General features: G+C 50.0%; 2 protein-coding genes across 5 annotated transcripts in view; both read left to right on the forward strand.

Moving 5' to 3' along the window:
- Window positions 1–17,510, forward strand: part of hivep2a (HIVEP zinc finger 2a) — a 40,482-nt gene that overhangs the window by 1,268 nt on the left and 21,704 nt on the right. For 2 of the 4 annotated variants that reach the window (XM_068342476.1, XM_068342480.1), the window contains exons 2-3: window positions 603–670; window positions 16,996–17,047. The gene's annotated coding sequence lies outside the window, so the exon portion shown is untranslated. Of the gene's footprint in view, window positions 1–602; window positions 671–8,967; window positions 9,296–16,995; window positions 17,048–17,510 lie in introns of those variants that run through there. The other 2 variants (XM_068342479.1, XM_068342478.1) reach the window with 2 other exon arrangements.
- On the forward strand, window positions 9,795–12,500 carry LOC137613806 (fibroin heavy chain-like). Its single transcript, XM_068343258.1, has 3 exons — window positions 9,795–9,867; window positions 11,314–12,183; window positions 12,262–12,500. The coding sequence occupies exons 1-3, from the start codon at window positions 9,795–9,797 to the stop codon at window positions 12,498–12,500; spliced, it is 1,182 nt and encodes a 393-aa protein (XP_068199359.1).

Consider the following 17,510-nt stretch of genomic DNA (forward strand, 5'->3'; position numbering starts at 1 on the left):
AAGTGACATCACTCTTCTCTGATTGGCTGAATAGGAGCTGAGGCGTCGTCACGCTCCATTTTTAAAACCCTGTGTGATCTTTTACCATGGAAACAACAACTGGAGCCCTAAAAATGGAACAAAACACCAACACTGGTCTGTCAGAGTTGTTGAATGAGATTCAGAGGTGACGTTGCTATAGCAACCACTGGTCAGCCGGCGTCACTTCAGTGTTCCTATTGGGGGAGAAAATGCTGATGAAGCGGTTTGGTTCCCCCTCCCACAGCTGTGACATCACACCTCACCCCCACACACGTGTGGAGCCCTGAGCCCCCCCACACAGAGCCCCCCACCCCACCACTCTGGTCTGGACTCTGTGTGATGATGATGATGGTTGACTGTCGGTCCTTCATCCTCCACAGCAGCAGGTGGCGCTATGAGTCCAAACACACTGATGGTTTTCAATCCAGCCCATCAGTTCATCCCATTTTTGTCCCCTTAGTCTTGGTTGACTTTGAATCAGGGAAGTTTCCCTCACTTCCTGTGAGGTGTTCCCACTTCTTGTCAGGTGTTCCCACTTCCTGTCAGGTGTTCTCACGATGGTTCTTCTTATGTGGTTCCAGAACGGTTGAAGTGTTGAGACGGTACTGATGGTGTGGAACCCCGGGAGGCCAGAGGACCCGCCCAGCAGGTAGGTGAAGACATCACCTGTGTGCTGCTGACCAGACCAGGTGTGACCTGGAGCCAGGTGTGACCTGGAGCCAGGTGTGACCTGGAGCCAGGTGTGACCTGGAGCCAGGTGTGACCTGGAGCCAGGTGTGACCTGGAGCCAGGTGTGACCTGGAGCCAGGTGTGACCTGGAGTCAGGTGTGACCTGGAGCCAGGTGTGACCTGGAGCCAGGTGTGACCTGGAGCCAGGTGTGACCTGGAGTCAGGTGTGACCTGGAGCCAGGTGTGACCTGGAGCCAGGTGTGACCTGGAGCCAGGTGTGACCTGGAGCCAGGTGTGACCTGGAGCCAGGTGTGACCTGGAGCCAGGTGTGACCTGGAGCCAGGTGTGACCTGGAGCCAGGTGTGACCTGGAGCCAGGTGTGACCTGGAGCCAGGTGTGACCTGGAGCCAGGTGTGACCTGGAGCCAGGTGTGACCTGGAGCCAGGTGTGACCTGGAGCCAGGTGTGACCTGGAGCCAGGTGTGACCTGGAGCCAGGTGTGACCTGGAGCCAGGTGTGACCTGGAGCCAGGTGTGACCTGGAGCCAGGTGTGACCTGGAGCCAGGTGTGACCTGGAGCCAGGTGTGACCTGGAGCCCGGGAACAGCTTGTCGACCAGGACCAGAGTAAGAGGTTAGCTGTTAGCAGTTAGAGGTTAGCTGTTAGCAGTTAGAGGTTAGCTGTTAGCAATTAGAGGTTAGCTGTTAGCAATTAGAGGTTAGCTGTTAGCAGTTAGAAGTTAGCTGTTAGCAGTTAGAAGTTAGCTGTTAGCAGTTAGAGGTTAGCTGTTAGCAGTTAGAAGTTAGCTGTTAGCAGTTAGAGGTTAGCTGTTAGCAGTTAGCTGTCAGCTGTTAGCTCACATGAAGACAATTCAGGTTCCTGACTATCAGACGACGTTCACATCTGGTCCTGGATTAGCCCGACGCGACTCCAAAAAAATCCAGCCTGACCCGAACCGAGCCCGAGGGTACTGAAGCCCGACCCGACCCGGCCTGAAAGTAATTGTTGACTTTTTGAGCCCGAGTCGGGTCAGGCCCGAACTCGGGCTCAGGCGTAAGAGTTTACCTCTAGTGTGTGTGTGTGTGTGTGTGTGTGTGTGTGTGTGTGTGTGTGTGTGTGTGTGTGTGCGCATGTCTGTCGGCATCAGCATCCTGGAATTAATCTTATATCTTCTTAGACAATGTCTGACCCTAACCCTAACCCTAACCCTAATCCTAACCCTGTCCTTAAACCTAACTCTAACCCTAACCCTAATCCTAACCTAATCCTAACTTTAATCCTAAATTTAACCCTAATCCTAACCCTAATCCTAACCCTAACCCCTAACCCTAACCCTAACCCTAATCCTAACCCAACCATTGGCTGGACTGACCTGATGACATCACGGTTGAATCCTGGGGTTCTGATAACAACCGTGCTGCTGACACACCAAACCTTCAGCAGGAAGAAATAACTTCCTAAAATTAGAAAACCTCCGTCAACGTCTTTTGTTTTCATCCAGCAGCCGTCAGGGAACCAACAGAGAACAACAACATCCAACAGGAGAGAGGCAGTCGTCACGGTTACCATAGAGACGCAATAGACTGGAGGAGCTCATATCAGTGTCTGTTCTCTGATTGGCTACATCAGCCCAGGAAATGAACTGAAACACACACACACATACACATAAACATACACACACACACACACACACACACACACACACACACACACACACACACACACACACACACACACACACACACACACACACACACACACACACACACAATCAACACATAGTGCAGGTTCAACTAAAACAGCATCTGTTGGTGTGTGTGTGTGTGTGTGTGTGTGTGTGTGTGTGTGTGTGTGTGTGTGTGTGTGTGTGTGTGTGTGTGAGAAAGAGATAACAGAGTGCCAGAATTTGAATAGCATTGTGGGTTGCGATGGTTGCCGAGACACCAGCATCTGGTTCCCAGTTCTAACAAGTCCACTGGTGTCACGCATATTAAATGTAAATTACTAATGTGTGTGTGTGTGTGTGTGTGTGTGTGTGTGTGTGTGTGTGTGTGTGTTTATGAACACATCAAACATTACAATTCTGTGTTAATTACAGGAAAGTTTTGGTTCTATTGTTAGCAGTTGTCTGATAGTTTTAGTTGTAGTTTAGTATTAAGTGCAGTTTAGTGTCAGGTGTAGTTTAGTATCAGGTGTAGTTTAGTGTCAGGTGTAGTTTAGTGTCAGGTGTAGTTTAGTGTCAGGTGTAGTTTAGTATCAGGTGTAGTTTAGTATCAGTGTAGTTTAGTATCAGGTGTAGTTTAGTTACAGGTGTAGTTTAGTATCAGGTGTAGTTTAGTATCAGGTGTAAATTAGTACCAGGTGTAGTTTAGTATCAGGTGTAGTTGAGTTACAGGTGTAGTTTAGTATCAGGTGTAGTTTAGTTACAGGTGTAGTTTAGTATCAGGTGTAGTTTAGTTACAGGTGTAGTTTAGTATCAGGTGTAGTTTAGTTACAGGTGTAGTTTAGTATCAGGTGTAGTTTAGTATCAGGTGTAGTTCAGTTACAGGTGTAGTTTAGTATCAGGTGTAGTTTAGTTACAGGTGTTTAGTTACAGGTGTTGTGTAGTTACAGATGTATACATATTAATACGGTATTAATGTAAATTACTACAGTATTATACTGTATGTATTAATACTGTATGTATTAATATGTATTAATGCTGTATTATTATGTATTAATACAAACAGTATTAATGAATTTTCATGGTTTCGTTGCTCGTCTTGGTTTTTGTGCAGTAACAACGGTTTGGGATGTCAGCTGAACAGAGAGACAGGATGTGTGTGGGAGGAGAGACGAGAGCTGAATGACGAGATGAGGAGGAGGAATGAACATCTCCATCTGTTTCCAGCATCCCTGGCATCACATCTTTCTTCTTCTCTTTTCTTCATCTTGTCCTCATCAGTCCAACCTGCTTTCTTTCCTCCTCGTCACCTCATCCCTCCATCGCTGCGTCCTTCGGCTCCATCCATCCTCTCCTCTTCCTAGATTTTCTAATCTGTCGCTTCTGCTTCTTCTGTTGTCATGAGAATGACAGAAGGACGAGTAGGAAGAGGAGGAGGAGGAGAAACACCTCCATCCCTCTCAGGTTATTTCTGTCTCTTCTTAAATTGTGTTCTTCAGAGGAACCAGATCACAACCGACCAGCAGCTGAAGCTCTCTGGTTCTGTAGAAGCTCTCTGGTTCTGTAGAAGCTCTCTGGTTCTCTAGAAGCTCTCTGGTTCTCTAGAAGCTCTCTGGTTCTCTAGAAGCTCTCTGGTTCTCTAGAAGCTCTCTGGTTCTGTAGAAGCTCTCTGGTTCTCTAGAAGCTCTCGGGTTCTGTAGAAGCTCTCTGGTTCTGTAGAAGCTCTCTGGTTCTCTAGAAGCTCTCTGGTTCTCTAGAAGCTCTCTGGTTCTCTAGAAGCTCTCTGGTTCTCTAGAAGCTCTCTGGTTCTCTAGAAGCTTTCTGGTTCTCTAGAAGCTCTCTGGTTCTCTAGAAGCTCTCTGGTTCTCTAGAAGCTCTCTGGTTCTCTAGAAGCTCTCTGGTTCTCTAGAAGCTCTCTGGTTCTGTAGAAGCTCTCTGGTTCTCTAGAAGCTCTCGGGTTCTGTAGAAGCTCTCTGGTTCTGTAGAAGCTCTCTGGTTCTCTAGAAGCTCTCTGGTTCTGTAGAAGCTCTCTGGTTCTGTAGAAGCTCTCTGGTTCTCTAGAAGCTCTCTGGTTCTCTAGAAGCTCTCTGGTTCTCTAGAAGCTCTCTGGTTCTGTAGAAGCTCTCTGGTTCTCTAGAAGCTCTCTGGTTCTGTAGAAGCTCTCTGGTTCTCTAGAAGCTCTCTGGTTCTCTAGAAGCTCTCTGGTTCTCTAGAAGCTCTCTGGTTCTCTAGAAGCTCTCTGGTTCTCTAGAAGCTCTCTGGTTCTGTAGAAGCTCTCTGGTTCTCTAGAAGCTCTCTGGTTCTGTAGAAGCTCTCTGGTTCTGTAGAAGCTCTCTGGTTCTCTAGAAGCTCTCTGGTTCTCTAGAAGCTCTCTGGTTCTCTAGAAGCTCTCTGGTTCTCTAGAAGCTCTCTGGTTCTGTAGAAGCTCTCTGGTTCTCTAGAAGCTCTCTGGTTCTCTAGAAGCTCTCTGGTTCTCTAGAAGCTCTCTGGTTCTCTAGAAGCTCTCTGGAGCTCAGGATCGTCATGAAAGTGAGGATGAGGAAGAGAAGGTTTGCAGGTCTGCAGAATGTTATCACAGCTCTCTGAAGAACTTCAGAGACTGACAGGAAGTCTGCGTGCCCACACACTTCCTGTCTTCACACAGGAAGTGAATTCTTCAGAGGACGTGTGTGGTGCTGTGACTTGAAACACCTGTGCATATGCTAACATGCTAACATGCCTCTGACACTCACACTGTGACCCTGACAGGTTTGGGTGAAGGATGGATCGGGTCTCTTCCTAGAGCGGGTGGGGTTAGCGGCCCCCCCCCTCTGAGCTAACTTGCTAGGCATGGCGTTAAGACATGAGTGAGCTAGCATAGCGTCATGCTAGCTCACTCATGCTCACGGTATTACAGCACAGAGCTACAGCTGGCTAGCGTGCTCGCTGTCAGACAGGGGATTAGCTCGCGCTAGCAGTTAGCACGGCTGCAGTGAGACCCTGGGGACACCCAGGAGAGGTTGTTGGTTTGAGTACGCAGCAGGACGGACCAGAGGGACACTCACATCTGTTCTAGTCACTGGTTTCACTGGTTTCACTGGGAGGCACCTCAGGACCAGTCCACCAAGAAGACTGAATGTTCAAGAGACCACCGCTTCCTTAGCTCTGCCTCCCACTGGACCCCGCCCTATTAGCGCTCTGTGAGAGATTTCAAGAATGGTGTGTGTGTGTGTGTGTGTGTGTGTGTGTGTGTGTGCGTGCGTGCGTGCGTGCGTGTGAACCAGACAGGATTCTGTAGGGGTTGGAGACACTGAGCAACAAGGCAAAGAGGAAGACCTTCTTAAGACAGGAAGGCCCCCCCAACCCCCCCCCCCCGTCACATTAATCATTAAATATTAATGATGGAGAACAGGAAATTAAAATTCTCCATTAAAGTGTCAGAAGACAAACGGCCTCGGTTCACACCCTAACCCCCCCTCCACTGGCTCTGCTGCTACTAGTGCTGAGCGTCGCTACAACAGCCGATGACATGTAACATGTGCTGGTTGTGACTCACAGCAAACCAATGATTGTCTATGATTTAGACTCCGACCTCATGGATGTGCCTCATCACCTGTACTGCTACACTGTTTCACTGTGTGAACCTGGACTGTTTCACTGTGTGAACCTGGACTGTTTCACCGTGTGAACCTGGACTGTTTCACTGTGTGAACCTGGACTGTTTCAGGTGTGAACCTGGACTGTTTTACCGTGTGAACCTGGACTGTTTCACTCTGTGAACCTGGACTGTTTCACTGTGTGAACCTTGACTGTTTCACTGTGTGAACCTGGACTGTTTTACCGTGTGAACCTGGACTGTTTCACTCTGTGAACCTGGACTGTTTCACTGTGTGAACCTTGACTGTTTCACTGTGTGAACCTGGACTGTTTTACCGTGTGAACCTGGACTGTTTCACTCTGTGAACCTGGACTGTTTCACCGTGTGAACCTGGACTGTTTCACTGTGTGAACCTGGACTGTTTTACCGTGTGAACCTGGACTGTTTCACTGTGTGAACCTGGACTGCTTCACTGCGTGAACCTGGACTGTTTCACCGCGTGAACCTGGACTGTTTCACTGCGTGAACCTGGACTGTTTCACTGTGTGAACCTGGACTGTTTCACTGCGTGAACCTGGACTGTTTCACTGTTTGAACCTGGACTGTTTCACTGTGTGAACCTGGACTGCTTCACTGCGTGAACCTGGACTGTTTCACCGCGTGAACCTGGACTGTTTCACTGCGTGAACCTGGACTGTTTCACCGCGTGAACCTGGACTGTTTCACTGCGTGAACCTGGACTGTTTCACCGCGTGAACCTGGACTGTTTCACCGCGTGAACCTGGACTGTTTCACTGTGTGAACCTGGACTGTTTCACTGTGTGAACCTGGACTGTTTCACTGCGTGAACCTGGACTGTTTCACTGTTTGAACCTGGACTGTTTCACTGTGTGAACCTGGACTGCTTCACTGCGTGAACCTGGACTGTTTCACCGCGTGAACCTGGACTGTTTCACCGCGTGAACCTGGACTGTTTCACCGCGTGAACCTGGACTGTTTCACCGCGTGAACCTGGACTGTTTCACCGCGTGAACCTGGACTGTTTCACCGCGTGAACCTGGACTGTTTCACCGCGTGAACCTGGACTGTTTCACTGCGTGAACCTGGACTGTTTCACCGCGTGAACCTGGACTGTTTCACTGCGTGAACCTGGACTGTTTCACTGTGTGAACCTGGACTGTTTCACTGTGTGAACCTGGACTGTTTCACGGTGTGAACCTGGACTGTTTCACTGCGTGAACCTGGACTGTTTCACTGTTTGAACCTGGACTGTTTCACTGTGTGAACCTGGACTGCTTCACTGCGTGAACCTGGACTGTTTCACCGCGTGAACCTGGACTGTTTCACTGCGTGAACCTGGACTGTTTCACCGCGTGAACCTGGACTGTTTCACTGCGTGAACCTGGACTGTTTCACCGCGTGAACCTGGACTGTTTCACTGTGTGAACCTGGACTGTTTCACTGCGTGAACCTGGACTGTTTCACTGTTTGAACCTGGACTGTTTCACTGTGTGAACCTGGACTGCTTCACTGCGTGAACCTGGACTGTTTCACCGCGTGAACCTGGACTGTTTCACTGCGTGAACCTGGACTGTTTCACCGCGTGAACCTGGACTGTTTCACCGCGTGAACCTGGACTGTTTCACCGCGTGAACCTGGACTGTTTCACCGCGTGAACCTGGACTGTTTCACTGCGTGAACCTGGACTGTTTCACCGCGTGAACCTGGACTGTTTCACCGCGTGAACCTGGACTGTTTCACCGCGTGAACCTGGACTGTTTCACTGTGTGAACCTGGACTGTTTCACTGCGTGAACCTGGACTGTTTCACTGTTTGAACCTGGACTGTTTCACTGTGTGAACCTGGACTGCTTCACTGCGTGAACCTGGACTGTTTCACCGCGTGAACCTGGACTGTTTCACCGCGTGAACCTGGACTGTTTCACCGCGTGAACCTGGACTGTTTCACCGCGTGAACCTGGACTGTTTCACCGCGTGAACCTGGACTGTTTCACCGCGTGAACCTGGACTGTTTCACCGCGTGAACCTGGACTGTTTCACTGCGTGAACCTGGACTGTTTCACCGCGTGAACCTGGACTGTTTCACTGCGTGAACCTGGACTGTTTCACTGTGTGAACCTGGACTGTTTCACTGTGTGAACCTGGACTGTTTCACGGTGTGAACCTGGACTGTTTCACTGCGTGAACCTGGACTGTTTCACTGTTTGAACCTGGACTGTTTCACTGTGTGAACCTGGACTGCTTCACTGCGTGAACCTGGACTGTTTCACCGCGTGAACCTGGACTGTTTCACTGCGTGAACCTGGACTGTTTCACCGCGTGAACCTGGACTGTTTCACTGCGTGAACCTGGACTGTTTCACCGCGTGAACCTGGACTGTTTCACTGTGTGAACCTGGACTGTTTCACTGCGTGAACCTGGACTGTTTCACTGTTTGAACCTGGACTGTTTCACTGTGTGAACCTGGACTGCTTCACTGCGTGAACCTGGACTGTTTCACCGCGTGAACCTGGACTGTTTCACTGCGTGAACCTGGACTGTTTCACCGCGTGAACCTGGACTGTTTCACCGCGTGAACCTGGACTGTTTCACCGCGTGAACCTGGACTGTTTCACCGCGTGAACCTGGACTGTTTCACTGCGTGAACCTGGACTGTTTCACCGCGTGAACCTGGACTGTTTCACCGCGTGAACCTGGACTGTTTCACCGCGTGAACCTGGACTGTTTCACTGCGTGAACCTGGACTGTTTCACCGCGTGAACCTGGACTGTTTCACTGTGTGAACCTGGACTGTTTCACTGTGTGAACCTGGACTGTTTCACTGCGTGAACCTGGACTGTTTCACACACATACTAAACAGCACAGTGCAGGCGTTGACACAAAGGCTCTGTGTGTACATTTATAAATAGTGTGGTTGTCGTTGCTAAAGTGCTCTACATGTTGGCCATCGCCACCCCAGCTTAGGCCCCTCCATCTATTTCTGGCTGTGCGTCACAGTGTTTTACACTCCTGTGGGTGGAGGAGTGTTTCTCCAGGGCTCCCACACACGCACACACACACACACACACACACACACACACATACACACACACTTGTCCAGTGAGTGTCTGAGCATGCTTGGATGTAAACACTGACGGACGGCTGCTGACCGACTGATCTTAATGGGAGCTTAAAGTGTGTGTGTGTGTGTGTGTGTGTGTATGTGTGTGTGTGTGTTTGTGCACGTGTGTGTGTGTGTTTGTGACAGTGCGTGTGATGGTCAATCTGTTACCATGGCGATGGAAGAAGGGAGTGTGAATAGAGGAAGAATACTGTCGATGAAAAAGAGAAAGGGAGAAAGAAACCAGGTTAGTTTCTATTCATCCATACTGAGTGTGTGTGTGTGTGTGTGTGTGTGTTATTAATAATGTGTGTGTAACTGCAGGAACCCACACGTCTGTTTCTCACGATGCTGTACGCCCTGTAGGTTGATTTGCTCAGTAGGGGGCAGCGACGAGACGTGACGTTCCTGTTAACAAAAACACGAGTCGGCGTTTGGTCAGTGGCGTCTGAGGCTTCAAGACTTGAATGGAGCGTTGGGTTAGGGTTAGGGTTAGGCTGGGCTTGCGCTAGCCATTCGCCACTTCGCAAAAGGCAAAGTAAATTCCAGATTGGCTACGAGGTTCTTAGCCTGTGTAGCCACAGTGGCGTTCTTATTTTTAGGAAAAAAAGGCTAAAACTTGCAACTTTTTTGGACTCGCGAAAATCCCTGAGCTGTAACAAACTTTTTCTCGCGTTAGCGCCGCTATTTCCACTAGCGCCGCTATTTCCGCTAGCGCCGCTATTTCTGTGACCCGAATGACCCAAATGGTCCCCCGGACCCCTCCGGACGGGGAGCTCCCCCCCACGCCCTCTTGCATTGAGCGTTGGTCGTCCGCCCGTGCGCCACTGTCTTGGACACAGATGTGTCTTTTTGTGTGTTACTCAATTGTTTCACACTGAGCCACAGTGGTTAGTCACACTGGCTCCTGGTGCAGGACCAGGGTGGGGTTTGTCTGTCCTCATTGTCCTAAGACAGATGAGACGCTCCCTGATGATGACTGATGGCACCACTGTAGGAGGGGCTAACTCAGAAGAATGGATGTAGGGGAGTGGCTAACCTGGTAGGATGGATGTAGGATGACTCCACATATGTCTTTGACGTTGGGGTGGGCGTGTCCGGGGTCCATCCATAGTGACTGAAGGCGTGTCCCTGCTGTGAGCGGCGGACTGGGCGGGGCACCTTGCAGCCGGACCATCAGGTCCTCCCTGCACCTTGAACACCTTCTGAAGACAACTTGGTGTCGTCCTGATGCCTAACCCTAACCCTACCCATAACCCCTAACTACCCCTAACTACCTTTAACCCCTAACCCTACCCCTAACCCCTAACCCTACCCCTAACCCTAACCCTAACCAGAGGTGACATCATGCAGACAGATGGTTCTTCGGTTCTCCAACTGAAGCGTGGGACGTCTTAAAACATTTTTCCATTCAGAAATTCTCAGACAGTGAGGTGTGCTGCTCTGACAGGCAGTGTGTGTGTGTGTGTGTGTGTGTGTGTGTGTGTGTGTGTGTGTGTGTGTGTGTGTGTGTGTGTGTGTGTGTGTGTGTGTGTGTGTGTGTGTGTGTGTGTGTGTGTGACGCTCTGGAGTTGTGTGAGGAGTTCATGTTTGAACTCAGGACATGATGAAGACATTCTGAGATGATGTCCATCAGTCCACTGGAGCAACCTGCTGCCTTCACATCCCATAATATCATCAAGTAATCAAGTATATCACTACTTTACCCAAACCAAATACAAAGCATTCACAAACACACACACACTGCCCCACAAGCTGTAGCAGTCAGCTAGCATTTGGCTAAGTAGTTAGCTCTGCTTTGGTCTGTGTTTATGTAGCCAGACACACTCTCTCTCTCTCTCTCTCTCTCACACACACACACACACACACACACACACACACACACACACACACACACTCACACACTCTCTCTCTCTCTCACACACACACACACACCACACACACACACACACACACACACCACACACACACACACACACACACACACAGCTTTAGTGACGTCCTGTCTCCACTGATTTCTGTTTGCAAACAGTTTTTCTACAAATCTTCAGGACGTTCACCGACGGTCTGCGTCCCATCAGTTGATCACTGATCAATGTGTTCACACCACGACTCGCCTTCAGCCGACCGACACCAGCTGAGCGCAGAAAAGTTCACTTCTATCATGAGAACAGGAGACAAACAAGAGGGAAAACAGTCAGGAGGTTACTGAGCATTAGAACAGCCTAGGCTACGGTCTACACTACGGTCTACACTACGGTCTAGACTACGGTCTAGGCTACGGTCTACACTACGGTCTAGGCTACAGTCTAGGCTACGGTCTACACTACGGTCTACACTACGGTCTAGGCTACGGTCTACACTACGTTCTAGACTACGGTCTACACTACGGTCTAGGCTACGGTCTACACTACGGTCTAGGCTACGGTCTACACTACGTTCTAGACTACGGTCTTCACTACGGTCTAGGCTACGGTCTACACTACGGTCTAGGCTATGGTCTACACTACGGTCTACACTACGGTCTACACTACGGTCTACACTACGTTCTAGACTACGGTCTACACTACGGTCTAGGCTACGGTCTACACTACGGTCTAGGCTACAGTCTAGGCTACGGTCTACACTACGGTCTACACTACGGTCTAGGCTACGGTCTACACTACGGTCTAGGCTACGGTCTACACTACGGTCTAGGCTACGGTCTACACTACGGTCTACACTACGGTCTACACTACATTCTAGGCTACGGTCTACACTACGGTCTAGGCTACGGTCTTGACTACGGTCTAGACTACGGTCTAGACTACGGTCTACAATACGGTCTTGACTACGGTCTAGACTACGGTCTTGACTACGGTCTTGACTACGGTCTAGACTACGGTCTAGACTACGGTCTAGGCTACGGTCTAGACTACGGTCTAGACTACGGTCTAGACTACGGTCTAGGCTACGGTCTTGACTACGGTCTTGACTACGGTCTTGACTACGGTCTAGACTACGGTCTAGACTACGGTCTAGGCTACGGTCTAGACTACGGTCTAGACTACGGTCTAGGCTACGGTCTTGACTACAGTCTTGACTACGGTCTAGACTATGGTCTAGGCTACGGTCTTGACTACGGTCTTGACTACGGTCTAGACTATGGTCTAGGCTAAGGTCTAGACTACGGTCTAGACTATGGTCTAGGCTACGGTCTTGACTACGGTCTAGGCTACGGTCTTGACTACGGTCTTGACTACGGTCTAGACTACGGTCTAGGCTATGGTCTAGACTACGGTCTAGACTATGGTCTAGGCTACGGTCTAGACTACGGTCTAGGCTACGGTCTAGACTACGGTCTAGACTACGGTCTAGACTATGGTCTAGAGCTGATGGAAGTGAGAGTCTGGCGTATGGGAAAACCATCTGGAGGGGGTGTTGACGAAGAGCTCAGAGCCCCGCCCCTTTAAACGAAGCATCTGATTTGATCAATATTCAATCAAAGATATTGAGGACCACGGATCAGTTTGGGGGAGACTTTTCCAACACGTCTGGCAGCCGAACGACAGGAATTAAAAAGTAGAATGTGAGACCTTCAGGGCGGCGCGGTGGCCAGTGGGTGGCGCTGTCACCGCACAACACGGCGGGTCCGGGTTCGAGTCCTGCTCTGTGTGGAGTTTATATGTTCTCCCTATGTCTGGGGGGTTCTCTCCGGCTTCCTCCCCCCTCCAGAAACATGCGCTTCAGGTTCATTGGCCGGTCCCACATTGCCCGTAGGAGTGAGTGTGTGTGTGTTTGTGTGTCTGTGTGGCTCTCCGGTGCACTGGTGTTGTTCCCAGAGTGTCCCCCGCCTCACGCCCTATGCCAGCTGGGATAGGCTCCAGCTCCCTGTGACCCGCTACGGCAGATACAGCGGAAAGAAATGGAAGGATGGATGGATGAAACGTTTTACAGTTGTTTCACAAAAAACCCAACCAACAGTTCCAACACTTCCTGAAAACCCATCCATCCATCCATCCATCCATCCATCCATCATCTACCTCTTAGCTGGGGGCCGGGTCGCAGGGGCAGCAGTCTCAGGAGAGATGCCCATACTTCCCTCCTGAAAATGCATTCGAGTAGAAACCATCTGCACTTCTTCTTCTGTGGTGGCTTGGATTGTAAGTCACAAACCCACTTGGGTTTCCTAGGTAACAGAAGGACAGGTGGCTGATCACCTTGCCGTCCAATAGGACCACATGATCAGCGCCGCAGATAGAATCCCTCTCACCTGGTGTGCCAGGACCACACGAACGGTCACCTGGCAACCAGAGGCTCAGGATGGGGGGAGGACAGGAGAGGGGAGGAGATTCAGGCAGAGAGATGTGAGGAATGATGGAGGGATGGGGCAAACAGGATAACACTGTGCTGTCTGCCCCCCCCTACGACAGACCCTAGGGGGCCCTCAGGGCCAGGGGCTCAGCTAACACCGTTCTTATGCAGATGACATCTTACTTTACAGGAAACCTGCACCAGTCAAACACTGTTGTCATATGTTCTCATTGGTTCTCATTTGTTCTGTTCATCTCTTCTTATCTCATCTCATCTTTTGTCTCCTCATCTCTTCTCATCTGTACTTCTCTTCCTTCGCTCTCATTTGATGTGAAATGAGGAGCAGAAACACTTTTCAAAATGAAAATGGAAAAAAGGTCCGGAGACTAGAGAGTTAACTTCTCTACTAACTTCTGCCTCCTTTTCTTCCCAGAGGTGCAATGTGTGTGTGTGTGTGTGTGTGTGTGTGTGTGTGTGTGTGTGTGTGTGTGTGTGTGTGTGTGTTACAGAGGTTGGAATGTGGAGGCTCGTAAGTCACCTCTGATTTTCCACTCCCGCTGGGACACATCCCATTATCAGTTTTATATGAAACTAGGAAATTCCTCTGTGGTCTGTGTGTGTGTGTGTGTGTGTGTGTGTGTGTGTGTGTGTGTGTGTGTGTGTGTGTGTGTGTGTGTGTGTGTGTGTGTGTGTGTGTGTGTGTGTGTCCGTGTCCATAATGACCAGTTTAACAGTGGAATATAAACAGGACTTTTTCCGTCCCCTCTCACGCTGCAGGTCGACGGTTCCGATCCAGAGTCAGTTCAGACGTCTCCTTCGTGCCGATTGGCTGTTTTCTGACTGGTTTACATTTAAAGTGCCGATTGGCTGTTTTCTGACTGGTTTACATTTAAAGTGCTGAGTGGCAGTTTTCTGATTGTTTTACATCTAAAGGGTTAACTGTTGCTTTGGATTCTGGTTTCCATGAAGGCTGGAGGTGTATAGATTAGTGGGACGGATGCTGCTGATTGGTGATGGCTACGTACCTCGACCACTCAGCTTGCGTTTTCACACAGATCAGTTGATCCAGTTAGATCAGTTAAATCAGATAGTTTTTCAGCAGGAATGAAAACTGAAACAGATTCCATTAAACCTGTTCCTGTGAACCTACACTGTATGGTTCCATTTTGGTGTCTGACGGTGGTTCCATGTTGGTGTCTGATGGTGGTTCCATGTTGGTGTCTGACGGTGGTTCCATGTTGGTGTCTGACGGTGGTTCCATGTTGGTGTCTGACGGTGGTTCCATGTTGGTGTCTGACGGTGGTTCCATGTTGGTGTCTGATGGTGGTTCCATGTTGGTGTCTGATGGTGGTTCCATGTTGGTGTCTCACGGTGGTTCCATGTTGGTGTCTGATGGTGGTTCCATGTTGGTGTCTGATGGTGGTTCCATGTTGGTGTCTCACGGTGGTTCCATGTTGGTGTCTGATGGTGGTTCCATGTTGGTGTCTCACGGTGGTTCCATGTTGGTGTCTGATGGTGGTTCCATGTTGGTGTCTGATGGTGGTTCCATGTTGGTGTCTCACGGTGGTTCCATGTTGGTGTCTGATGGTGGTTCCATGTTGGTGTCTGATGGTGGTTCCATGTTGGTGTCTGACGGTGGTTCCATTTTGGTGTCTGACGGTGGTTCCATGTTGGTGTCTGACGGTGGTTCCATGTTGGTGTCTGACGGTGGTTCCATGTTGGTGTCTGACGGTGGTTCCATGTTGGTGTCTGACGGTGGTTCCATGTTGGTGTCTGACGGTGGTTCCATGTTGGTGTCTGACGGTGGTTCCATGTTGGTGTCTTATGGTGGTTCCATGTTGGTGTCTGACGGTGGTTCCATGTTGGTGTCTGACGGTGGTTCCATGTTGGTGTCTGACGGTGGTTCCATGTTGGTGTCTGACGGTGGTTCCATGTTGGTGTCTTATGGTGGTTCCATGTTGGTGTCTGATGGTGGTTCCATGTTGGTGTCTGATGGTGGTTCCATGTTGGTGTCTCACGGTGGTTCCATGTTGGTGTCTGATGGTGGTTCCATGTTGGTGTCTGATGGTGGTTCCATGTTGGTGTCTGATGGTGGTTCCATGTTGGTGTCTGACGGTGGTTCCATTTTGGTGTCTGACGGTGGTTCCATGTTGGTGTCTGACGGTGGTTCCATGTTGGTGTCTGACGGTGGTTCCATGTTGGTGTCTGACGGTGGTTCCATGTTGGTGTCTGACGGTGGTTCCATGTTGGTGTCTGACGGTGGTTCCATGTTGGTGTCTGACGGTGGTTCCATGTTGGTGTCTTAAGGTGGTTCCATGTTGGTGTCTGACGGTGGTTCCATGTTGGTGTCTGACGGTGGTTCCATGTTGGTGTCTGACGGTGGTTCCATGTTGGTGTCTGACGGTGGTTCCATGTTGGTGTCTTATGGTGGTTCCATGTTGGTGTCTGACGGTGGTTCCATGTTGGTGTCTGATGGTGGTTCCATGTTGGTGTCTGACGGTGGTTCCATGTTGGTGTCTTATGGTGGTTCCATGTTGGTGTCTTATGGTGGTTCCATGTTGGTGTCTTATGGTGGTTCCATGTTGGTGTCTGACGGTGGGTCCATGTTGGTGTCTGACGGTGGTTCCATGTTGGTGTCTGACGGTGGTTCCATGTTGGTGTCTGATGGTGGTTCCATGTTGGTGTCTTATGGTGGTTCCATGTTGGTGTCTGACGGTGGTTCCATGTTGGTGTCTGACGGTGGTTCCATGTTGGTGTCTGACGGTGGTTCCATGTTGGTGTCTGACGGTGGTTCCATGTTGGTGTCTGATGGTGGTTCCATGTTGGTGTCTGATGGTGGTTCCATGTTGGTGTCTGATGGTGGTTGCAGAATCAGGTTGCTCGTGTTGGGCTGCTGTGATTTCCCAGACTGCAGCAAGTTTTCCAGAAGTTGTGGATTTGGTCCAGCTGGTGACCTTGTTGTTGTCGTCTTTCTCATTCTTTCCACACTGGACTACAGAAGCACCAGCTGGAGTCTCTGGGTTCACGCTTTGAAATCAGGCAGGAGAGTCAATCAGTCGGTGAAGTGAGTGCAGATCGATCATCTAGAGGAGAAACCAGTCCAGACGATGAATGTAGATCTATTTAGAGGTTTAGGGTTAGGGGGTTAGTGTTCGGGGTTAGGGTCATTGTCAGGGTTAGGGTCAGCTGACTGCATGAAGGGAGCACCAGGGGCAAGAATTTCCCCCAAAGCTTGCTGCCACATGTCTGAGATCATCCGTCGTCGACCAATGAGCTAAGAGGTCGCTCTGTGACGTCTTCTTTGTTGGTTGAAAGCGACTCAGAGGAGAGAAGAATACGCTCCTCATTTGAATCCTTCAGGTGTCCCTCATCTCCTAATCAGATCCACGTTGTCATGGAAACAGTCAGCAGCCCCAGTGGGTTCTGGTGGGGGCGCTGGGTTGAGGGTTCACAACCAATCAGATGGCTTCATCTCAACCTTCCTCTATCACTCCATCTCTGCTCCTCTCCTTTCATTCTGAGAGACTCCCGGTCCTCAGGGGTCAGGGGTCACCTGACGTAGGATCCTGAATCCAGATGAAGCCCACTGATCTGACCTTTAGTCATGTGTTTGCTGATGACTCATCGTCCTCTCTCTGCTGCGTTCTCTTACAGGACCAATCAAAACGCTGTCTGGAAGATGAAGTGAGCATGTGCAGACCAACAGGTGAGCCACAAGCAGGTGAAAGTCCAGAGGTTTTTACAGGAAGGTGTGAGTGATGACATCATCACCACCAATATGACATCATCACCACCAAGATGACATCCTCGCCACTAATGTCAGACAGACAGAAAAGTTTTCTAGTGCTCTGATGTTTCATGAAAGAAAATCTGAACTGGTTCAAACACACACACACACACACACACACACACACACACACACACACACACACACACACACACACACGGGGGGGGGGGGGGCAGCCCACACTTTGCATTTGAAACACAGGCGGTTAAAAATAGCGCCCAGCCGCCTCAGTCTCTCTCGTTCTATTTCTGTCTCCAGTCTGTCGCCTTCGCTGGTCTCCTGGGAAACTGGCTGATAACAGCGCTCAGCTACCAGTGAGCTAAACGCTAAGCTACCAGTGAGCTAAATGCTAAGCTACCAGTGAGCGAAACGCTAAGCTAAC

The sequence above is a fragment of the Antennarius striatus genome, chromosome 19 (genome assembly GCF_040054535.1).
Source record: "Antennarius striatus isolate MH-2024 chromosome 19, ASM4005453v1, whole genome shotgun sequence".
NCBI classification, from domain to species: Eukaryota; Metazoa; Chordata; class Actinopteri; order Lophiiformes; family Antennariidae; genus Antennarius; species Antennarius striatus.

Coding starts and splice junctions, on each gene's coding strand:
- LOC137613806 (XM_068343258.1), top strand. CDS start 9,795: ATGGTCCCCCGGACCCCTCCGGACGGGGAGCTCCCCCCCACGCCCTCT. Junction 9,868..11,313: donor TGAGCGTTGGTCGTCCGCCC/GTGCGCCACTGT, acceptor ACTACGGTCTAG/ACTACGGTCTAGGCTACGGT. Junction 12,184..12,261: donor TGACTACGGTCTTGACTACG/GTCTAGACTATG, acceptor ACTACGGTCTAG/GCTACGGTCTTGACTACGGT.